General features: G+C 39.0%; 1 protein-coding gene across 2 annotated transcripts in view; it reads right to left on the bottom strand.

The window, feature by feature from the left end:
• Slc28a3 (solute carrier family 28 member 3) overlaps positions 1 to 24786 on the bottom strand; it is a 103817-nt gene that overhangs the window by 5230 nt on the left and 73801 nt on the right. For both annotated transcript variants that reach the window (XM_077796992.1, XM_077796993.1), the window contains 11 exons: positions 23320 to 23411; positions 21201 to 21390; positions 18442 to 18586; positions 17112 to 17225; positions 16470 to 16547; positions 13429 to 13509; positions 11175 to 11255; positions 9115 to 9240; positions 6871 to 7001; positions 4442 to 4610; positions 3142 to 3339 (listed from right to left, as the gene is read on the bottom strand). In XM_077796992.1, the coding sequence (XP_077653118.1) occupies positions 3142 to 3339; positions 4442 to 4610; positions 6871 to 7001; positions 9115 to 9240; positions 11175 to 11255; positions 13429 to 13509; positions 16470 to 16547; positions 17112 to 17225; positions 18442 to 18586; positions 21201 to 21390; positions 23320 to 23411 (1405 nt within the window). The remainder of the gene's footprint in view (positions 1 to 3141; positions 3340 to 4441; positions 4611 to 6870; positions 7002 to 9114; positions 9241 to 11174; positions 11256 to 13428; positions 13510 to 16469; positions 16548 to 17111; positions 17226 to 18441; positions 18587 to 21200; positions 21391 to 23319; positions 23412 to 24786) is intronic.

Raw genomic sequence — 24786 nt, 5'->3', positions numbered from 1 at the left:
CAGGGGCTTCCGTCTAGTCTGGCCACAGTGTGTGCTTCCCTTTCTTTCTCAGTTCTGGTCATACCACGGACATGTTTGGATGCCCATTTGGAAGCAGGAGAAGGAAGAAAGGTACCTACATCATTGGGACAATAATTTTTTTCCAATATCCTAAAACATCTATGATTTGGTTCAAAGAACAAACCAAACATGCTACATTCACTAGTAATACTTTATTTTTTTCTTGTGCCAACTGGATTTTTAAAAGCTCACGCTTAAGATTGAAGTGCTTGTGGTAAGTTTTTATTGACTGGAAGGCCCCTCTTCTCTCTCATAGTCTCTGAGAACTTCTTTGTTATTTTCAAACAGTGTGCAAACAGCAGGGAGGAAAAATAATATTGAGTTTTTGCACAGTCTACTGTTCCTGGAAAAGCTCATCCTGGTTCCCTGCTCTTTCTAGTGCTTTTCATTTAGTTCAATTGGCTTCAAGAGAGCCACGCTTATTAAGAGACTGTGAGGAGGGAGATGGCATGAAGGACTTATGACTCTTCTTTTCCCTGTCTGGGGATTGTGGGACAAAGGGATACACAGATGTGGCCAAGTATGGTTTTATAAGAAGAGGAAAGGGAGGTTGGGATGATTTGATTTGGCCTTTGTCCACCTACGTGAAAGATTACATAATGGAAAAGGATGTACTGCACTACAAAATTCATGCTACAGCTGTCCTTGAGAGCAAGCAACGATGCTACACATACAAGGACAGCCACCATGGCACTACTTCTAATAGCAAATTGCTAAGTGTTCATCAGCAAGGGCCTGGTTACATGAATTACAGTGTCTGTGCAATAGAATACTGTCATAGGCACTGATATAGAAAGTTTTCCAAGATATGCTACTGAGCACAAAAAGCAAGGTTAAGAACAGTGAGCACATTATGCTCAAGGGAGAAGAACTGGGTGGTAGGGAGTGTGCCTTTGACCTCTACAACTTTTTGGAGATTTTAAATTCTAAATGATGTTATATACCAAGATGTAAACAAACATGCAAAGTATTATCTTTAGGAAAGAGAAAATGATGGAGCAATAAATGTCTCCTTCTCTGTGTGTGGGTGCCACATCCATATGTTGACTTCTTACCTTAGATGGAGGTTGGCAGTGGGGGTGATTCAATGGATATCACTGGGGATTTGAACATAGCATGCTTCAGTCACATGTCATATTTTCTAAAATGTTGTTGGAACATACTTCACCCCTTGTTGGTTGGTAAGCAAAAATTGCTGGGGCTCTTCTCACCATTGCTGATTTATAATCAGACATCTGGAGTAACAAGATGCTGCTCCCATCATGACAGCAATGAATGACAGAGGCCACTGAGCTCACATCTCCCTATGTGCTCTGTGTGCCTACCTTCGTCTGGGCTCACCCCCAAACCCAAATCAGTGCTACAGTTCTGTCTCCATTTTCTTAACAGCCTTTTCACAAAGCTGCTTAGCATTGCCAGAACTGGCAGCTCACTTTTCTCATTAGCAAAACTATTTTCTGCTGGCAACTGACAGTTGGGAATAGGAAACATTTCACTTAATTTAGCTTATTGTTTACTTTTGACAGGAAAACCATTGGTGTAGGTGGCATCCAAACAATGAGGGTAGATGGTCACGTTTCACTGTGAGGCTCATTGAAGAAAGAACATGTGAGAAACAAATCCCCTGTCCTATCAGATGTGTGGGTCAAAATGCCCCTGATTGTGAAGTGTAATCAGTGGTCCTGGAGTAGGCTGTTGCTAACTTGTGTAACATGTGGGACACAATTCAATTAGTATGTCTGGTCTTTGGGCAGCTGGAAGGGGTGGTGTTGGTGTTGGGGGTGAACAGTCTCAATACTTGGGCAGCCTGCTTTTCCTCCTTTGCCTTTTAAAACCCAATATGGACTTGGGACATTAACTTCAAGTAGGTTATAGAAATGGTGGTGGTCAGAAATATTCACTATTTCCTGTAATGGAAATAGTTTAGTTTCCACTTATGACAATTCTATTGTTTAGGGGGTAAGAAGTTGGAGATTCAGCTACAAATACAGCCTCATCCAAATTCCTCATCCCACCAAAGTCCAGGCAGACATGAGCATCTCTTTGTAGGCTGTTGCTCTGAAGTTGACATGATTATGAGGCATTTAAATCAAGGTTTTCAGATCATAGACCTGAGTTTTTTCTTCCCTGTCTCCTCCTGTATAATAATAATGCATCTTACCATCTCTTGATGGTGGCCAGGCACCATTTTGCATTTAGGCAGTTTCTCAGAGCTCATAAAATTCCTTCCCCTGGAAGGAAGAGGGCTTTGTGATCATTAGACTATGGGATCTATGAGGGTAGGACCTGTTATACTTTGAATCATGAATGACCCCCAAAGTTCCATATGTTAAAGGTTTTGGTCCCCAGTTGATGGTGCCTTTGGGAGATGATGGAGCCTTTAAGAGGTGGGTTTTGTGGAAGGAATCTAGGTCATTGGAGGCATGTCTTTGAAGGAGAAATTGGGACCCAACTCCCACCTCTTCCTCTCTTTTTGCTTCTTGGCTCCCATGAGGTGAACAGATCTCCAAAGCTATAACTTTTGTCATGATATACTACAGGCCCAAAAGCAGTGAGACCAACAGACTATGGATTGAAACCTCTGAAATCATAAGCCAATATAACACTTTCCTCCTTAGAAGTTAATCATCTCAGGTATTTTTCCACAAAGATGCAAAACTAACAGAGCAGTGACTTGTTCGGTACTTGGTCTTGGTATGGAACATACTACACATAGAAGGCATTCAATAAATACTTTTGACTGATTGGTTTCAATCTCAGCTCATGTGTCTATATGTTTGTGTCTAGTCTTCAAAAGTAAATTATCACTGATATGGATGAGTGTTTCTCTCTCCCCGCTACATAAACACACACACACACACACACACACACACACACACACATGATTAATTCAATATAGTTGAAAATAATGAAGTGCCATGTACATTATGAACTCCACAAGATTAAGGATTCTTGGTTTGTTTTGTTCTCTGGTATAACTCAAGTGCCTGGCATAGTGTCTGATACACAAAGGCACAAGTCACTAGATGACCAATGAATTTAGGTGAAGAAGTACAGGGGAAAATCAGACAATTTACTCACTGACATATATTGCTGAGTGCCATTCACAAATTTGGGTCCAGCCTGTTTCCTCAAATTGATCAATTGTGAGAGGTGCTCATAAGCCACAAATTCATTGAAGAATGTCTTATAACCTATGAGTCTGCCAACCATAAAGCTGTCTTGCCAGTCCACTCCCATCATGAAGGAAAAGGGCATGAAGATGTAGGAGCATATTAGCTGCAAAAACCAGAATATATTTGGTTAGAACAGGCATTTGCTTCTAGTTCTTTTGCCTCATTCTCTCAACAAGATTGTTCCTTAATCCTCTATCTCTTTTAGATACAAGATATCCCCTCACATTCTGTTTCTCACCATTATCTATCAGGAGTTGCTATGGTTTAAATATGGGTTCATCCTTACTAAAACTCCTGTTGAGGTTTGGTCCTCAGTGTAATGCTGCTGAGAGATGGTGGAGCCCATCAGATGAATTAATATCTTTCCCAAGAGAGACTGGATTAGTTTTTTCTGGTATGTAGTAGTTCTCAAGAGAGTATGTTGTTATAAAGTGGGTGAGTTCCTTTGTCTCCCCTCTCCCTCTCTGCACGTGCCCATTTGTCCTTTCTATGTTTCTACTATACAGGGTACAAACAATAGCCCTCACTTGAAGTTGGACAGATGCAGCCACTTGACCTTGAATTTCTAGCCTTCCAAATGGTGACATAAAATATACTCTTTTCATTGATGTGGAAAAAAAAAAGGGAGAGAATTGAACAACAGCTGAGGAGGCAGAGAGGGAAGGTGGGAGGGGAGGGGAGGGGGGATAGTAGGGGTTAGGAAAGGTAGCAGATTAAGACAGTCACTAATATGCCATTATGTAAAAATGTGAGTATGTAACAGATGTGATTCTGCTATCTGTATTTGGGGTAGAAATGGGAGTTCAAAACCCAATAGAGTCAAATGTATGAAAGATGATTTATCAAGAGCTGTGTAATGTTTGGAACAATCAATAAAAAAAAGAAAGAAAAAAATATATACTCTTTTCTTTATAAATTACCCAGACAGGCATCTGTTATTGTAACAGAAAGCAGACTAAGACAGGAGTCAAGGCTGGAATTGGGTCCTTTGAAGCAACCTGGAATCTTGTGGGTGGAATCAGGAGAAAATGACTCTCTGAAGGAAGGAGGGTGATGGGAGAGGGTGGGGTTGGGAAGAAGGGGGAAGCCCGCTGAGGAGCTTCTGCAGTTTGTGAGAGTACACCTCGGGTAGTTAGGGAAGGCTGTACACAAACATAAACAAGGATAGAAACAAAACAGAAAGCAGAAGCATGATAGAATTATACCTCGAAACTCAGCTGTGGGTAGTCAAACATGTTTCCAAACCAGGACAGGCCTGAATTCATAAAAGACAACAGGGCCAAGAAGGCAATCAGATTCACAGTGATGTTTGCCACCAGAGGGATAGATGAGGATGCTCCCTGTGTTGCAGCTTCTAGGAGATTCCTTGAATCACTTTATAAAAAGATAGCAATTCCAGAGTTACCACAGATGCAGAAATGGCAGAATCAGACCTCATTTGAGTGAGAGGCAAACATTTAGATCTCTATCTTGGTCAAAATACTCATCTGAATCCCATGAAATCATGATGTTGAATATAGGTGGTGAGCATATTGCATCTAACCATTATCCTTTTTAATATTTTTTTTCATGATGCTGGAGATTGAACTCAGGGCCTCACACATGCTAAATACTTGTGCAATCATTGAGGTACATCTCCAGCCTCAATGTTGCTTTTTAAATTTAGGGCATTTATAATAAAAATTGGAAAATGATTTAAAAGTAGAGGTTTAGAATTATTAATTGAAAGTAGCTACCAGACAATATTTATAAAATATTCATGGTATAAAGAGTAATAATTTTAGAAGGCCTGTATAGCTGTCACCTCATTTAAGAAATGGAATGTCCCATCACCTTTTGTTATGGTTTGGCTACAAGATGTCCCCTGAAAAGCTCATGTGTTAATGCTGGAATGTTCAGAGGTGAAGTGATTAGATTAGGGGAGCTGTAACCTCATCAGTGGCTTAATCCATTTGATGGATTAATAAGTTGAATGGACTACTGGGTGGTCACTGTAGGTGGGTTGGTAGTATCTGGAGGAAGTAGGATGCTGGAGGCATACCCTTGGGGAAAATAGGTTGTCACTAGTGTCTCTGTTTCCTGGATGCCATGAGCTGAATGTTTTTCCCCCACCAGCCCTTCTGCCATGATGTTCTGCCTCATCTTGGGTCCAGAGCAATAGAGTCTGCTGACCATGGACTAAACGTCTGAAACCAAGAACCCAAAATAATGCTTTCCTTCTCTAAGTTGCTCTTGTCTAGTATTTTGGTATGCCTATGAATTCCCCAGTGTGTAATGTTAACCCCTCCCTACTCTTCTAATCTCAGAGGTACCCGCCTCCTCAATTCTGTTTATCATCCCCTTTCTTTACAATTTTCCCACATGCTTTATCCCTTAATGTTATATCCTACAAATATGCATGCTTGCTAACTTCATAAGTGAAATCATTCGACAGGTTGAATGTCTCTCATCCAAAATGTTTGGGACCAGATGTGTTTTGGATTTTGGATTATTTGCATATACATAATGAGATACCTTGGGGATAAGACCCAAGTCTAAATAAAAAATTAATTTATGTTTCACATATACCTTATACACATGGACTTAAAGTTTTTATGTTATATTTTAAACAATTTTGTGCATGAGACAAAGTTCAATAGTATGGACTTTTTCACTTGTAGTGTCAAAAGTTTTATATTTTGGATTTTAGAATTTTTGATTAGGAATGCTTAACCTTTACTGTATTCTTCAGCAACTTTGCTTTTCCACTCACGATTATGACTTGATTTCCCTACAAATAAGGGATGACTCTAAGACACATCATGGTCTATGAATTATTATTTCCTTATTTAATGAAATACTTTTGAACATTTAAAATCTTATAGTTTTCCCACCCCTTTTTCTTTCTTTTTCACCGGAAAAAAGAAGATGAACTGTCTTGTTATATAAAGCAACTCCCGAAATGCTCATCCTATGGCTTTCTAACACCGTTAAACCAAAGCTCAATGAGCACTATCCTGCATTTACAATAAAATATATTTATGATGAACAGTTAAAGAAACATATTGGAATTCAGGTATTTAGAAAGGTTTTCCTGAAGTGTTGAGAAAGATGTTTTTTGGTAAAGTCTAATCACAGGAAATTAAATCTACTTTAATATCATAATCCACTCTGTGCTTTCTCTCTATCAAATTTTTGCTGTCTTGAATTTGGACTTTCATGCTCCAACTTGTTAGTTATTGTTATAGTTTGGATCTGGAATGTCCCCAAAGGCTCATGAGTTGGAAGCACAATCCCTAATACAATAAGGTGTTTGCTGGATTGCACCATCAATAGCTGAATGGACCATAGGAAGGTGGGACCTAGTTGGAAGAAATAGGTCACTGGGGGTGTGCCCCATAAGGACTTATCTAACCCTGGGCCATTCCTGTCTTCTCTATTTTCCCCACTGTCATGAGCTGAACAGCTTTCTTCCACTATGCCCTTCCGCCATGATGTTTCTGCCTTGGAGTCAGCTGACCATGGACTGAATCTTCTGAAACTGTGAGCCAAAATAAACTTTTCCTCTTCTAAGTTGTTCTTGTCAGGTATTTTGATCATAGCAAATGAGAACCTGACTAACGCAGTCATTGATTAGGTAACATGTCCCACTTACCCAATTTCCATTTTCATGGCATTCTTGAGGGTTATTTTAGATTTTTCTGTCTCAGGCCAAAAGAGTTTAGCAACAGCCAATGATGCAGGTGCTGACATAACTGATGCTGTTAATAAGTGGGTGGATGAAACCTGCAATTTCAGAAGAAAGCAAGCAAACAAGCTGAGCTTTACTCTTGATTCAGAAAAGTGATTCAAAAGCCTTATAGGGAAGAGATGGAACAGGAGTCAATTCTATGCCAGAAACCAATGCTTCTTTGGAGGTTTGGAAGAGCAGCTTTTGTCAATGAGCCAAGCCATGGCATCACCCTGAGAGTCAGAGGGACAGAGAAGAGATTCAAGTTAATTGGCCACATTCTTGGAGGAAAAGCACAAAGCCTAAATCTGATAATTTCAGAAGATTAGTAATAATGAATTTTAAGAACTCTCAAAGAAGACTCCTCAGCCTCTATGTTGTCTTTTTAAATGCCCATATAGTCCCTATAGCCTATATTTCATTACATCATCAATTTAGATGGGTTATCTGGGGTGGACTGGCATGGAGACAGGATTCCTAATCTATCTAAAGGAATGATATTCCCCCTCTCCACCTTCCTTTTGCTCTCCTGGAATCCTTTGTGCCTTTATACAATATGCTTTTATCCAGAGTCCCTTTGATTCTGGAAATTATTTCTGTTTTCCTCGTGACAAGTTTACTCTTTCTCCTTCCCACTCCACATACTTGACATTGTTTCTGGATTCTCTTCCCTACTTTTTCAGAATCCCATATCCAGTGTCTCCCTCTGCATTCCTATAACACCTATCCCATTATTTTCAAGTTAAAGATGGAGTTTCATTTTTAATAGTTTTCTGTGCATTAAATTTTTACATATAAGTGGGATTCATTGTGATATGTTGGCACATGCACATAACATGATGATCAGTCTCATTCCCCAAGACCTCTCCTTTCCCTCCATTTATTCCTCCCCCTGATCCTCTTCCTCCCCCATCCCCTCCATCTTCTCTACATATCTTCCTTCTATTGTTATTATTTTTAAATTAGTGCACTATAATCATACATAAAGTGGGTTTCATTGTGGTATATTTGTAGATGGACATGACATAATTTGACATCATTCCCTAGTGACCTTCCCTTGCCCTTTACTTCCCTTGCCCTCTATTCCATTGGTCACTCTTCATTTTCATGAGAGCCTTATTTATTGATTTATTTTTCTCTGTTTTTAAAGGCAGCATTCCCACAGTAGGGGCAGAGTGAATAATCTAGGGATCCATTCATACTGCTTATCTCTAATATATCCTTCCCTCTTTTCTTCTTCCCTCTTTCTACTAGTTGGCTGTCCCCAGCTTGAATGAAGAACCTGGAATGAAACTCACTTGTCTTGCAAGAGATCCTAGTCACCTGAATCACAGAGTATTGCCTATAGGATTAGGTTTCTCTGCCAAGGTCTATGTCAATGTGTGGCTTATCAGCCTATGCACAGAGCATACATATTGGCTATCACAGCATTCTCCAGACCTACACCATAGGCCACCAGTTCAAACATGGCTTTCAGTTGAAATCTGAGAAGTTTTAAAAATACTAGTAAATACCACAAAATACCAAAAAAATTTACATAAAAGTGGGCTATGGGCCTGGGAATTAGGGTCTTTGAAAATTTATAGGTGATTCTAATGTGTAGTAAGGTTTGAGAATAACTGCTGTAGGTCAAGTTTCCAAAAGTCTGTTTTGAAAAGGTCATAGAGTAGATAATTGTGGTTTTTCAGGCTACAACTATGCCAAAGACAAATAAATAGGAGTACCTAGTTTCTAATAAAACTTTATTTACAAACATAAGTTATGCTCTGAATTTGGCCAGTGGTCCATAGTTGGCTGACCCCTGTTAAAATCTTTATTAGTAGTAGTAATATTTTTTAATTTTTTAAAAAAAGATTTAAACTTCCAGTGAAAGTAACTTCACCATATGATTTCTACTGCTGTGGTTGGAAATAATTCACATTTAGGTGGCAAGAACATGAAAATGAAGACCCCAATCTCCTTGGGGTCACTACATTCAAATGCCAAAGAAAACTGACCAACTTTTCCCATACTACAAAAAAGTCACTCTCTTGGCCTCCTTTTATACTGGCAATGGGAAAGAAAAAAGAAGAGAAAGAAAAGAAAAAAGAAAGGAAAAAATAAATGAATAACAACAGCAAATAAAGAAGAGGTTGAAGTTTGCATAAGTTAATTCCAAAACAGTCTTACTCCAAAAGAAATGTATGCACCCAAGACGCTTCCAGCAATTGTAGCGAAGCCAGCAGTCATGATGGCATGGAGTTCTGACTTGGTGATATACGGTAAATATGGTCGGACCAGCAATGGAGACTCTGTCTGAAGAAAGTGAAGGGTAATTGGATTAAATGTGACCTTTAAAATTTTAGAGGAGGTGTGTAATCAGCACCACATTTCATTATAAATCCATGTTTCTAAGAGTCAGCCTTGGGCCAACTCCATCAGCATCACTTGAGAATTGTTAGAAATTCAAATTCTCTGACTTATGGAATCAGAGAATTTGAATTTCTAACAAATTCAGCAATTTGTGTTTTTACAAGTCTTCCAAGTAATTATGAGGCATGCTCAAGTTTGAGAACGGCTGTGTGATCTGAGCTCTAGGTCATTGTCATGTACAGTCATGGGTAAACCCTGACATTTGTGAAGCTAGTTATAGGGTGCCTCCACCTAGCCTAGGACTGGATTCTATGAGGACTTGGAGTACATTACTAAGGGCTGACCAAGTAACTGCCCAGTGGTCTGGCTCATGGACTGGGGATTTCTTGTGAGCTGTGACTTTTCACCATTTAGCTTCATCTAGACAGACTCGACCTGTTTCTGAAGACTTCAGGAAAATAGAGACAGGTGTATTAAAAAAAATACCAGCAATTACAAAGACAGGTGCCCTTAGGCACTTTTGTAATTGAAAATCAGAGGATCCCTCTCTTATGGGTAGAAAGAAACTGGATAGAGTGTAGACTCAAATCTCATTAAGGAGGACAGCCTGCCTGCCCTGTAGGGCTCTCCATCAATAATAGGTGTGCTTTCAGCATATTAAGTATCAAATTAAGTACTACAGGAGCATGGGTGCAATTTTACAATTTTCTCCTCATTATTTCTAATTGTTATATAAGATTGAATGCATTGAGCCTCAGTTTATAGACTAAATAGGAGTCCAAATACTTGAGCCTTCTTATCCTGCAGGTAGTAGCAATCAACTCAAGATGGTGCCCTAATTAGTCCTAAGAGATTTTATGACTGTAATTATTATAATTTCAACTTATAGGGGAAAGAAGTATGCTTCATCTATCTCCACTAAAGAGCTCCAGACTGGTGAGCTGGGCTTACCAAGAAGGCTCAATCTGCTTGAAGGAACTGGAGCAATAGGAAGCCTGGCATTTGGAGCTGTGTTTCACTGGGTGACTCCATTTTACTGGGCAGTGGTTCTGGCCAGTATTCACCCTTGGCTTCGTTGGTGCATGATTCCATTCTCCCTGAAGCTATATATCCTGAGGGATGAGTAGCTTATTACCATTCCTCACTTTTCCACCTCTTAGGAATGCTGCTATATTGAGGGACATCCTTGGCATCATATTTCTTTGCTTAAATGGATTTTAGGCAAAAGAGCATTTATCCCTGTGATGAATCAAGAAAATGAAATTTGTAGCCTAAAAGTATATCTTTAATGAGAAGAAAAAAAAACATAAAGGCATTTTTTCTTCATGCTTAGCAAAGACAGAATGTTGGCCAGTTTGGACAAGTTGAGAATGAGAATTATTTATACAGCTGCATGGTTGTTGGCAAAAGGCCTTTGTTGGTTTTCTTTACTGCCACCGGCATTGCAGTGTAGAATACAAGGCTGTCTCTTACATGTTTACAGCTTTAAGACAGTGGAATCCATTTGAGGAATTGAGCTGCTTGTTTCTGAAGAGTCAACCAGAAACCTCAACAATTCAATGAACTCAGAAAAGACTGTAGAGAGAATTTGTATATGAGAAGCCCTATGCTTTAATAAAATATCTCGACTTTTGTTTTCTTCACAACTTACAGGAACCCAATTCCATACCAGTGTATCTAAACACTTCAGAGGTATCTTTCTTTCTTTCTTTCTGGAATCTGGGCATTGCCAAAATTAAGGGTTCCTTATTTACATCTTTTTCTCCACACTAAAAGAAATGACAATACCATGGTATTTTCCTATTCTGTGTTTTGGAAAGAGACTATCCATTTAGCAGATGTCTTGTATTGCTTGCTTTCTTGGTATTGCAACTTACTTGTCCAACAAATATATTGCCAGCAGCAACTAGAGACTCAACAGGAGATGAGCCCATAGTAACAAGCATTATCCATCCGACCTAAAAGGAAGAAAGGGACGAAGTTAGTGATGAACTGTGTGTATATAACAAAATTCAAAGTGGGGTAAAGTCTTTGAACTGGAGTAAAATATTGAGGCCTTCAATAATCATTGACTGGTTGGTGATGGTTGGTGATCAAGCCCATAGAGCAGGCTGATCAAATCCTCCTGTAAGGGTGGTAAGTCTGAGTCATTGTATAGACTTTTGAACATTAGACAAATGATTTCTACAGATATGCTTTATAAAAGTAATGAGTGATAATTGTTAACACTTATGGTGGGCTTTTCTGCATTCCAGGCACTGTTGTAAGCCCTTGATCTGGGCAACACATTGAATCTTTACTCTTTGAAGTATGTCCTATACATTATGCCCATTTTACAGAAGAGGAAACCAAAGTATAGAGTAGTTGTTTTGTCAAAGAAAGTGGTTTTGTCAACTATTAAACAGTGAGATTAAACAATGAACGTGGTTTATGGATCTACTGTTTGTACTGGCCTTTTGTGATATTTGAATCTGAAAAGTCCCCCAAAGCCCCATGTGTTAAAGGCTTAGTCTCCAGACTGTATCACTATCAACTGGTGGTGAAAACTTTAAAAGGCCATGCCTGGAGGGAGATCTTAGGTCACTGCCATTGGGAGATATTGGGGAATCTCAGTCAATTCCTTTCCCTTTTCACATTCTGGTCATCAGGTGAGCAGGCATTCCCTGCCCCAAAGCAGCAAGGCAAATCAATCATGGACCAAAACCTCCAAAACTGTGAGCCTAAATAAACCTTTCTTCTATAGAAGTTGATTATCTCTGATATTTATCATAGTAATGGAAAGGTGACTAATAAACCTTTCATGATACCTATCTCAGGATGCTGACTTCCTGTTGAATTCTATTTCCTTTCTTTCCACTTACCTATATGAGTATGGTAATTCTTTCTTTAAAAAACATTGACTTTTTGATATTATTTATTAGCATGGGAAAATGGCTACATCGAATAGTGATTGGAAAATCAAGATGTAAAATGATGTATAACTTCATTGACAATTATATATAACATTATCTACATGCATTTATGATACAACAAAGACTCTTATGATCATTTTTTTAACATATTTGTATTTGTTTTTAAGGCTTTCTCTCTCTTTCTCTGTGAGATTATTTCAAACAAGCACTATATACTTTCTTATTTTAAAAAATTCTTTATTTTGGTTCTGGTGATTGGACTCATGGCCTTGTGATGCTAAGCAGGGCTTCTACCATTGAGCTGCATCCCTATCCCTTTTTCTCCTTTTAAAAAGCAATTATTCCTATGCATTTTCCAAAGATTCTAAGCAGATACATATTATCATCAAATAATATTATTACCAGAACTTTAAAAATTTGGATTCTAAATGTGAGTGCAGTAATTCTGAATATATAAACCAATAATCAAGATATTATCAGTACTGGAGCTCACTGTGATTGCAAATTCTGCTGGTATTCTTATTCTTTCTTTTTCTCTTTCTCCTATCTTTTCTCTTTCTGGTTATATATTTTGATTTATTTACAGGAATCAAAGGAAGGCTGTGGTTGTCCCTCAAGCCCTGTGTGCACTGGTCTGCTTCCATGTGCATCCAAACTAGCTTACAAATATCTAGTTTTCTGATCTGACATGAGGGTACAACTCAATTGCTGGAGCAGCAAGAATGAGATTAACTCTTACTTAAAAAAAAAAAAAGTATGCTTATAAAATTCCCCCACCCCCAGAGTGAAAAACACTTCACTTTCCTGCTTTAATTTCTCTAGCAACTCTAAGACTAGGCGTACCTACTTTGGTAACTTTCTAAAGACAAGTTGTCAGTATGTATGAGGCCTAGTGTAGGTAACTGTGAGGAGAAATCAACACCACTTCCCCGTGGCAGGTATTTGACCTCAATTGCTTGGTTAAAGACGTAACTGCTATGGTTTCATGGAGTTATCCAGTGGGTTGTAAATCAAAGCCCTATTAGAAGACCCTGAGATAAAATTCCCAGTATGGGCACATGCAGGATTTGGCGTTTCAATGTAATAACTTTGGTGATGGAGGTGAATATTTGTAGGAAGAGAAAGGCACTTTGGAAATGCCTGGATAAAAGGCATTTAAGACTTTGTACCTGAAATAATCAACTCTGCACCTGTCACCTTGTATGCCCAATCCCAGTACCTTTCTGATGATCCACTGCATCAATCCCATGTAGTATAACATGGACATCACAGTGCTGAAGAAAATCACAATTGGCAAGACCTGGGGATGGGGGAACAGAGTTAGTTATGGGTCAGTGGTGACCCCAATAATATTACAGATTTACTATTAGGTCTCCTCTCTGCCTCCTCTCTCCATCAGAGACACCATAACAATGCTGGAAATGCCTCTTGAACTGACAACCCTTTTTACCATGCAGCTTCCCTCTCTAAGTCTCTTTTCTAATTTCTTCTAGATAGGCTTGAGTGTCAAATTGATTTGACTGTCCCCTGAAAGTTCAGATGTTGGAAACTTAATACCCAGATTCATATGTTAATGGCACTTAGAGGTGGGGTTTTTGGGAAATAATTAGGATTAGATGAGGGCATGAAGGCGGGGCCCCCATAGTGGCAGTAGTGGCTTTATTAGAAGAGAAAAGAGATCTGAGAGAGTTCACTTGCTCTGGCTCATCATCTGATACCTTCTGCCATGTTATGAGGACCAAAGGTCCTTATCAATGCCAGCATGTTGGAATTAGACTGCCCCCACCTTAAATTTGTACTCTAAATAAACTTTAATTCTTTATAAATTATCCAGTTTCAGGTATTTTGTTATAACAGAAGAAAGAAGGCTAAACAGTATATTTCATAGAAAATGTGACCTCTCCCCTTCTTATTTTATTTTTTGTTTTAGGTGGACACAATATCTTTATTTTATTTTTATGTGGGGCTGAGGATCAAACCCAGTGCCTCATGCACGCCAGGCGAGCACTCTACCACTGAGCCACAACCTCAGCTCCGACCTACCCCCTTCTATGATGAGGTTTTCTTAGAGAAAATATACAATTTGGGGGGGAATTTTGATAGCTAGAGCCACAAACTGAAGGCCACTGGCAAATATTCTCATTGTCCTGATATTAAAAAGACATGAGCTTCATCACTAATTAGCAGAGTAACCTGGGTCAAGATGAATCGTGAGGCACTTCAGATCCTTATTTGTAGCAGCTGTGTGGTTCAGACACTTTATGGTTGATATTTGCACACAGTGCCTTCCATAGAGTATGCATTTATTCTTTTGGCTTTAGAAATAAAAATTATTTTACCTCTAGATTTTTGAATCACTAAAGTGATGACATTTTGAAGACCAGGTTAGTCCTGTGTTAAAGAAGGATGTAACTGGCTAGATCCTATTTCTCTGTTGCTCTTTTGGAACCTGCAGCCTGTGTTTCTACAGGGAGCAGTTTCCACCTAAATAGACCACACACAGCTGTGGGCCAGGTCTCTACTCAGCCCCACTCCACCTCAACAATTCCCCACTGTTCCCCCAGCTAAATGGCCAGATGATCTGCTACCAGAGACACAGAATGACCAAGGACAATTTGTACAAGATCTAATTTAGAAAAATCTATTAATAATATATACTAAAACACATTTTGTGCCAGTACTCAAAGCTCACTATGAGCCTCTTATTAGTTTTAATGGGTAGGCAGAACTTTCCTGAAAGCCTGAAGGAGTTAAAGGGGCTCATCCAGGGATTCTGAGTTGGCAGGAAAGCAGAAAGGCCACTGCCCTTGGGCAAGAGAGGAACAGACAAGGTCTGAAGCACCCTTATTGTCTGCATAGCAAGTTACTCCTTCCTGTGGTTTTATTCTTTTTCCAAATCTCAATTCATTTCACGATATAAGCATCTTTCTATCTCACCCTATAAATGCTTGACCCTTCTCAGATAAGGCTTAGTTATCTCAACACCAGAGCATCACATCAGCAGCTTTAGAAAAGATTCAGACCTTGATCTGATCATTATACATTTTATACATGTATTAAAATGTCACACCCCATGAATATGGACAATTATTATGTGTCAATAAAAAATTAGAAGTAGGGCTGGGGATATAGCTCAGTTGGTAGAGTGCTTGCCTCGCATGCACAAGGCCCTGGGTTCAATCCCCAGCACCAAAAAAAAAAAAAAAAAAAAAAATTAAAAGTATATTTAAAAAATCCAGTGTGGTGTGCAGTGGCATACACCTGTAATCCCAGCTACTCAGGAGGCTGAAGCAAGAATGGCAAGCTCAAAACCAGCCTCAACAACTTATTAAGGCCTTAAGCAACTAGTGAGACCCTATTTCAAAACAAAAATGAAAAGGGCTGGAGATGTATCTCAGTGGTTAAGTGGTTAAGTGCCCCTGAGTTCAATCCTGGGTACCAAAAAAAAAAAAAAGATCCAGCATAAAAATTTGCCTAACTGAATGGAGTAATTTAGAGGAAAATTTGGAATCTCTAAGGGAGAAAATGTATGAACATTAACACCACAAGAAAGAAAGCTGAAGAAAAGCCCAAATATAACTTTCTGACTCAGTATTTGCAGGGACTTGCCAGAAGAGGGTGAATTTTCTGATGCTTGTGGGAACCCCAAGAGGGAATTGACTGTGGGGAACGGACTGTGCCTAGGCAGAGGCCAGGTTGCCTCTCTGTTGATTAGCAGAAGGCTCATCCATCAAGATTACTTCAGCAAAGGTTGTACAGAAGGAAAGATGAAAAAGGTGTAGCCTGGGGATGGCTCTGGAAGAACACGGGTTAATGTGCTTGAGCAGCTGTCCCAAACTGCCTGGGACTGAGGAGTGCAGAGTGCAGAGCTGTTACCTGGAAGCCATTGGGGGCCATATGCCCATTCATTGCCAAGTGCATAAGGTTCTTTCTCCTGAATCTGAAGTTCAAGATACTATTACCCCATAGGATTCTTCACAAATACCAGCCAAGACCACCCCCCAACTCCCAACATTTGAATATTTGTGACTTCCCCTAGATATTTCCCTTAATGCTATACAGAAGTAACCTGGTGAAATGTGTGCAATCCTCTGACTTCAGATAACACTGCAAATGCAAAAGGCTGGTGATGTGTTGCATACCTAAAACAAGCCCAGAAATTATATACCTGGTGTTTGGTCTTAGGTTTTATCTGAACATCTACAAAGATTGAGAAGCTACTGACAAGACAGGAAGTACATGGAAAAAGTTTAGATTTACCTTAAATGCAAAGAAGTGGTCTGTGTATTTTTCACCAAAGACAAATCTAGCACCAGCATCAGTGTAATCCAGAAAAATCTGATTTGAGAAAGAAAAAGAGATCATTAAAACCACTGAAATGGTCGTTACAAGCCATCGTAGCACTAGGCTCTGCAGAGGATGAGAACCATGTCCATGAATGGCATAGAGCTGTATTTTTGAATTATGTCTGCATAAAGATTTTCTGTCATGTCTGACATTTAGTCTGACTCTAGGTTGCTAAAGAACAAGCTGAGTGTGGTAAATTGCTCTAGCAAGCCAGAGATAGTACACAGGTGCCACTTGTTACCACTGGATGCAAAGGAAGCTCATTTCTCTGTTTAGAAACCAGCTTATAAGGGTAACATCCCTATGGGCAAGGTGATGGGGGAACAGGGATAGGGGATGGATGCAGTAGATAATATAGGTAAGGACAGCAGTAATCATAATTAACTAGACAGATTAATGTATTCCACACAAACAGGTATTTGTCTGATTCACACTATGGAATTAAAATCTGGGTCAAATATTACAGACTTATAAACCTATTTCTGAGATGCCTCAAGGATTACATCCAAATGTTAAAGGCATCTTAAATGTAAAGTATTCTTTTGAAACACTTACCTGAACTTGTGTGCCCAACCAATTGAAAGCAATAAATCCAGGCTTAGTCCTTAGAATTAACAGTCCAAGAAGAAACTGTAACCCAATTCCCCAAAAGACAAGTCTCCAGTAAACCTATGCAGAATGACAGAGATATTATCTTATTAGAAAGTTAACGCTGACTTTAGCATAAACATCAAAAGAACCACTGATTTTTTCTTTGGGAGGCCTGAGGAGCCAGGAGCAGAGGGTCTTTTGATAGAACCATGGCTTCAAAAGCTTAAGATTGCATTTCCTCTCCTTAAACCTGGGTTTCAAGTCTTTAATGCTGGTGAATAACCACTAAGTTCTGATAAGTAACTTAGACACAAAGAGTAGTCTAAGAAGTGTCATTAAAGGAAGAAGGACCTGGCTGTTCTAGTCTTACTGTAAGTATTAGAGAAATATAATTACTTCTCCTGCCTGGAAAATGGAAAGGCAGAACATGATTCTCAGTGTGTCTGAGGCTTGTTGACCTGACAATTTTATAAGTGAATTAAATGAAATTCTACCCTATTGAGGGGCTTTTGTTTTGCTGTAAAAGGAACCAATGACCTGTAATGTAGATGCAGGATGTGCAGCAGAAATGGACAATCATCTTTTTTCATTTTTTGGTGGGGAAATGAGGTCTGAAAAGACCTATGGGAGCAAAGGCCCACTCAGTGGAGATGCTTGCCCAAACAGGGCAAGTGATTTGGATCATATCAGGTGAACTTGGCCTCAGATTAATGCTTTTTCCTCGGGTCAATCTTTCAGTCAGAAAATTCTTCCAGGGCTTGCCATTATGATTCATATGTGAGAGCTTCTAGGTCTCAGAATTCTTGCCCATTTCATGAGTTACAGGCTGACAGACAAGGATGAGGATTGGATTCAATTGGGGGAAAAACTGTATAAGGACAATTTTTTTTTGGAGTAGAAAAGCCTGAATTGCAAATGGAACTTTGATTAAGTGCAGGATCAAGTGCAAACTATTAAGTAATTTGTAGTCTTGGAAAACTGAGATCAAAATGAATGTGATTTTCTCTGTATGTATGTTGGATAGAGGCAGGGTGTACATGAGTAGAAATAGGATTTGACAAGGAGAGAATGTCCCACTGGTTGTGTAACTGGAAATTACTGAGAATGGATTGAGATAGTAATAGACAATACTTTGAAAGTTCCAGAAGAAGGGCAATTTAACTACTTAAATTACAGTACATTAAGAAAAATACTGAATAGTTAAATACTTTTATGATCATTATTTTGATCATATTTTTCACCTGGGGAGGGAAAACAAAACAAAACAAAACAAAAAGTCCAATTTCATACTTACTCTGGTTGGGTACTTGGAAAATATAAACAACAGGATAATGTACATTAAGAGTCCACCAAAGGATACCAGCTGCTGTTGGCCCAATTTGGCGGTGTCAAAGATCAGCCAGAAGATAATTCCTAGGATCAATAAGCTCCAAATCACCCTAAGAAAACAAAAGGGAGGCAATGGGATCATTTGTTGTGCTAACTTGAGGCTTAAACTAACATATTTAAAAATGCAGACAAAAGTAACATACCCCGGCACCAGGAAGCTGCACTTTCACTTTCACATATTGTAACAGACTCTTTTTGGTTGTAGCTAAAATGGCAAATAGCCCCAAAATTAAACAATGTGCCCCCCTCATTCTGCAACTCAGGCCCTTTACCAGCTCACAGATACACAAAGGGATCAGAGAGAAGAAAGGACATTTGAAGAGGAAGGTCTGGCTATTTCTTTAAAATAGCTATCTGGATTCTCTCTACCTTGTCTTTGGGGATGGGTAAGATGTTAGCTTTGTCCCTTTAATGGAGAATTTGAAAGGTGTCCTCTGTAGCTGGGGAGCCTCTACAGAGCTAAATTGGATGTTAGGCTGGGTTCTGACTCCCTGGGGAGTCTAATGGGCATGACAAGGCTGATCCATTGCTTTGATGGAAGAACCAGAAAGGCTGTTTGCTATGTTGGGATTGCACAATCCTGATTTATTAGGCCAAGGATGTATGAAGTTTCTTGTTAGAATCCTTGGGGGGTCTCTATGGAGAGAGAGGTCCTGGGAACAACCCAGTAGGGCCACCTGGAAGGAGAGGAGATCTTATAAAGAAAAGTGGAAGGAAAAGCCTCTAGTGGTCACTGAAGGAAGTGGGTCCTAGAGGAGAGTGGGCTTTGGCAATTCACAAGGCCCTTCCTCCAAGGAGGAGGGTCTCCTGCCCAGAGCAGGAAGCCACCTCCCTGAGTTGGAACTGTCCTGGCCTTGATCCCTAGATTTGAGTTTGGTAGAGAAGCAGGAAATAAGGAGAAAAGAGAAACACAAGCCAAATCTGGGATGGTAAGATAGAATCTTGGCTGCATTCCTAGTTTTCATTATTGTATGGGCTGGGACAGCTTCATATTAAAAATACTTCTGGGGTTGGGATTGTGGCTTAGCGGTAGAGTGCTCACCTCATATGTGCAAGGCCCTGGGTTCAATCCTCAGCACCACATAAAAATAAGTAAAGAAAAAAAGGTTTTGTGTCCAACTACAACTAAAAAATAGATATTAAGAAAATACTTCTGTAACCATTGGATTATTAACTAAGAGTGGGCAGAAGGGGCTTGAGGTTTTGGCATTTAATTCAAAATATGGGATAGATAGTTCCCATTGAATAAAATGGAAAGAATGATGGATGAAAAAATTGTTGTATTTTGATTACAATCTGTAGGTCATGATTTTAATATGTTGGTTAGACAAAAAGTCAGAGCTAATTGTCCTTGATATCAAGGCAATTTTTAAACCCCATTTTTTAGGTAGCAAAAGCCAATGAAAGACATTAGAGAAAATGAAAGCCTAATTAAAAAATTATTGGAAGTGTAATAAGGAAATGTAAATAGAGAGATACCAGTTGATCTAAATTAACCAGAAATAGATTAAAAAACAAAGGTCTATGCTTATCACAACATTTATAGTAGCAAACAATTCTGGATGTAGTAGTGCATGCCTATAATCCCAGTGACTCAGAGGCTGAGGCAGAAGGATCACAAGTTTGATCACTAAGCCTTGGCAACTACTTGGCAATCTACTCTGGTAGATTCAGTAGGTGAGCTATTGTCAAAATATTAAAAAATCAAATGAGCTGTGGATGGAACTCTGTGGTACAGCACCAGAGAATCCCCTGGGTTCAATCCCTAGTACTGCAAAAAAAAGAAAAAAAAACCGATAAAAAGCAAAAAATTGTAAATAAAATAAATGTTCAACCATAGAGGAACTAAAAAAAAAATTCATGATTGAACATATTTTGTAAATAAGATAAATAAGTTGTATTAGGTATATGTATAACTTGTGGGGCTGAGGCCATAGCTCAGTGTGTAGAAAGCCCTGGGTTCCATCTCTAGTGCCACAAAAGCAAACAAGGAAACAAACATACGTCACCCCCCAAAAAAATAACTTGCATAAGAAAATGGTGTTGGCCAGGGGTGTAGCTCAGTGAAAGAGCACCTGCCTATTATGTACAAGACTTGGTTTGATTCCCAATACTGCAAACAAAACAAAACAAACAAAAACCTATATTCGTCATTTTGTATTTATGAATAAAGTCTTTAAACAGGTACTGAGATTAGATTTCATGATGCTGTTCCCTGACTGGTGCCAGGACAGATCTTACTAATTGACCCTGAGGCCATGCTATTAAAAAGTGCTTGGAAGACCTAATGCCATTGGTGCAATGACTAAAACCTGTGCTATCTTATACTCTTAACTACTTTTTGATATGTAGGTCTCTCTAATGCAGTACTTGGAAGGTTATTAAATTAAGGTTTTTGGGGCCACATTTTATCATTCAGTATGATTTGAAATTAAGGCTACTGATTGTAGGGATGCTTGAACACATTTCAAATGAGTTATCACCTCATCTAGGCCTTGATTTCCTATTTGTAAAATGAAGGCATCATAATGGATTGCTCCCAAGGCTTGTTTCTAGCTTCAATATCCCATAAATGAGGAAACAATTTTAGAACAAATTTTTGGAATTGTGTTGGAAAAAAATAATATCTCTCTCAATTGCAATAAGAGAAGCAATTGCATTTACCACTTCAGCCAGAACCAGTGGCTGTTCAGCAGCATTTTGCCTGGGGATATGATCTCATCAATTCGATGTTCATATTTGGCCATCAAGTGATCCCAGACAACGAAGAAGATGACAGCCACGGTGATCCCAAAAAGAGGAAGCGCTCTCTGAAAATTCAGCGCACAGGCTGCAATCACCAAAGCCAGGTAACCTGTCCAGGAGGCAAACACAGACTATGACCATCACTGAAGCCAGCTGGGCCCCAGCTTCCAGCCTTGATCTGGCGAAGGGGAGGTTTAATCAAGAACCCATTGAATGCAGGGTGCTTTAACGTGGGTACTGGCTCCTCTGGGGGAGGTTATTATTAACTTATTTATTTCAAAACAAATCCCTACTATTCGCACCATGAAGACTAGGAGGAAATGTGGAGGGGCTTCCTCTTCCCTTTTGCCCTTCTACCTGTCCCTAATCCTTTGGCTAAAGAGAAGCTCTACCTAGATGTTAACCAACTCCCTCATTGAAGAGGACTGTCCAGACTGCAGCCTCACTGCTTCCTTCCCTCCCTCAAAACCCCCTGGTGCCCAAAACCAAGAAACACACAACCTTGAGGACCTAGGCCTTCTGCTTTCCTCAGGGCTGGCCTTGAATAAACCTGATTTCTTTTTGCCAACACTCATCTCTCCAATATTAGTACCCAGTGAGGGGCAGCCCAGATACTTGATTCTGGTCACAGAAAGGGTATTATTTATTTTCTTGCAGACTTTAATTCTTGAATCCTGATGCTCAACCATTTAGCTTTTCTCTTTTTACTCTCTCCCTGCCCCCATTCAGATTCAGTAGGTGAGCTACTATCAGAAAAAGTTTAAGTATTAAAGCAACACTGGACAGAGAGGTATTGGTTTTCTAGGTTTGCAGCTTAGAATTGGCCTAAGCTTGAGTAGGGAAATAAACCTACCAACAATGTCTAAGTGCTACAGTATTTCTAGGGAAAAGAGTGGGAGCAATGACTAGAGCAGGCTTTTGAAGAAGCAGATTCTCAGATGAGAATAAGGTCCCTGTTTTTAAAGGTCAGCAAGCTACAGTCTGCTGGTCTGCTCCTTGTTTTGTAGGTGGCAAGTACAAATACATTGTTTGCTTGTATTTGTACTCTATACATAAAGTTTTATTGAAACAGAGCTATGTTTGTTTAAATATTGTCTGCCTGTTTTTATTTTTAAAATTTTTTTTAACCACAATGGCAGAGTTGCATTGTTTTGATAGTATGTGTGTCACCAAGCCTAAAGTACAACCTGCTACAGGGAAAGATTATCAACTTTGCTGTTTCCTATTTCAGCTATCTGAGAACCAGTGACACTTGTGACCCTGGTGGTACAGCAATCTTGGATTAATGTCTATAGTTTTGAGTGGGATCATTTACATTTTGTAGACAGAGTGTTCTTATTTATTTATTTATTGGTACTTGGAATTGAACTCAGGGTGCTCTACTCCTGAGCTATACCCCAGCATTTTTACTTTTTATTTTGAGCCTTGTTTAACCTTGTTATCTTGCTTGCTAGAATTGCTGGTGTGTGCCACTTCCCCAGCAGGAGTGTTCTTTAAAATGGGATATGGAGGGAGTAAAAGCAGGAGATATTCTGGTTCTGCCTTCAGGCAAGAGGAGTGGGCTAGTTGGCTCTAGACTCTACATTCTGTATTCACCTGCTACAAGTAGGTTTTTCCAGATTTGCATTAACCAATGCACCTCTCCAAATCCATATCACAATGACAAAGTCTTTGTGAGCCCCCAGAGCAGGGTAGGTGCTAAAGTCTGAATGTTTTCCCTAAAGTTAACTACTGGAAACTTAATGCCCAAATTCATATGTTAATAGTTAGGATTAGATGAAGTCTGATGGTGGGGCCCCCACATGACATTAGTCGTTTTATAAAAGAAGAACAGAGAACCAGGCTAGCATGCATACTCTGTCTCAAATTAGGATTCCTTTTGCCACATTATGGTGCACAAAGAAGGTCCTTGCTAATGTTAGCATCTTGACATTGGACTTCCAAGCCTCTGGAACTGTGAGCTAAATACACCTCTATTCTTTATAAATTACCTATTCTATTGTATAAAATGGTATTTCTATTGCTTTTTGGTATTTACCTGTCAGTAAAATGCCCCAAATGATGTATCGAATAGTAGTTTTGTGTTTTTTATAAAAATCATAAACTGTATCATACTTCCTTTCCAAATACCTGGAACACAAAAGCAAAAAGGCAGAGAGAAGTAAACATGAAATAAACCTTGATGCTAAGGCTAGATTAATCTTTATAAAGCAAGCAAGAAAACAACAAACATTCACAAGGCATATGTCTTACAAAATAGAAATGGGAAATTTATTCCATTTTAGAGGAAAATCAGCCATGGGTTGGATTAATCTTCACAGAATTGAGTGTGCCAAACCCTGAGGTATTAGATGTAGAAAACATGTTCCTGGGAACAGAGCAGGGAAGATGAGTAACTAACTAAAAGCTGAGATACCCCATATTTCACTGCAGAATTGTCGCCACCACAGTAACGTATATTTATGAGAACTCTGTGCAACTTAATCTTGTACCAAAGACAACTTAGTAATAAATCATTTGTAAGTAATAGCAGCACAATTTCTTTTAAAAACTTCATGTAACAATTGTACCCCACTTTTTTTGCAAAAAATTTTCACATAAAATCTGAAGATTATGTGGTAAAATATGGTAAATCATAAGAGTCTTTCTGAATAGGAAGTATCAGAATAGATCAGTCATAATGATGGGTATTATTGCATGTTACTCATTGTTATGTGTGTGTGTGTGAATATGAGTACTGAGCATTAGAAATGCTCTGGAAGATCTTGGGTGAATAAAAGTAGAATAAAGACCATGTTTTTCATGATCTATTTTAGGAAAAGCTGATAATATCCACCCTCAGTTGTGGATATGGTGTTTAAAAAAAGTATCAGTGACAGAGAGTGACATTTAATAGGGTACATCTGTCTGTAGTAGGTTGACTTTATTTTTAATTGTAGGGGATGTGTGTTGTTCATTATAGCAACCTGACTCCACAGAGCAGAGTGGTTGGAGAAACACACTTAGGTTATTTGGTTTATCTAGGCTGAACAATTTCCAAATGCCTGGTGTTTATTTCAGTACCAATAACACAGTGAAACCTGAGTATATCTGACCATGAGAATTTTTCAGCCCCTTCTGGGTCAAAAAATCATAAAGTAAAATAAAGGATGAAATTCAGCTCAGTTTTTAGTGGTTAATATTCTTGATGGTTTGTATATGACAAGACTTCCCAACTCTAATTCTGACTGATTCTATAGATACCTTCTTATATATAAAAATCATATTCCTCAAACCCAGCAAGGTGGCACATCCCTGTAATTCCAGCAACTCAGGAGACTGAGACAAAAGTATCATAAGTTTGAGACCCGTCTCAGCAACTTAGTGAGACCCTCAGCAACTCAGCAAGACAATTTTTCAAAATAAACAATTAAAAATGATGGGATGTAGCTCATGGTAAAGTGCCCCTGGGTTCAATTCCCAATATAAGGAAAATATTCTTTCAGAGATGTAGAATTTTAAATCA

Source organism: Urocitellus parryii, chromosome 4 (assembly GCF_045843805.1).
Source record: "Urocitellus parryii isolate mUroPar1 chromosome 4, mUroPar1.hap1, whole genome shotgun sequence".
NCBI classification, from domain to species: Eukaryota; Metazoa; Chordata; class Mammalia; order Rodentia; family Sciuridae; genus Urocitellus; species Urocitellus parryii.
The sequence above is the reverse complement of the archived record's forward strand: the minus strand, read 5'-3'. Positions and strand labels throughout refer to the sequence as shown.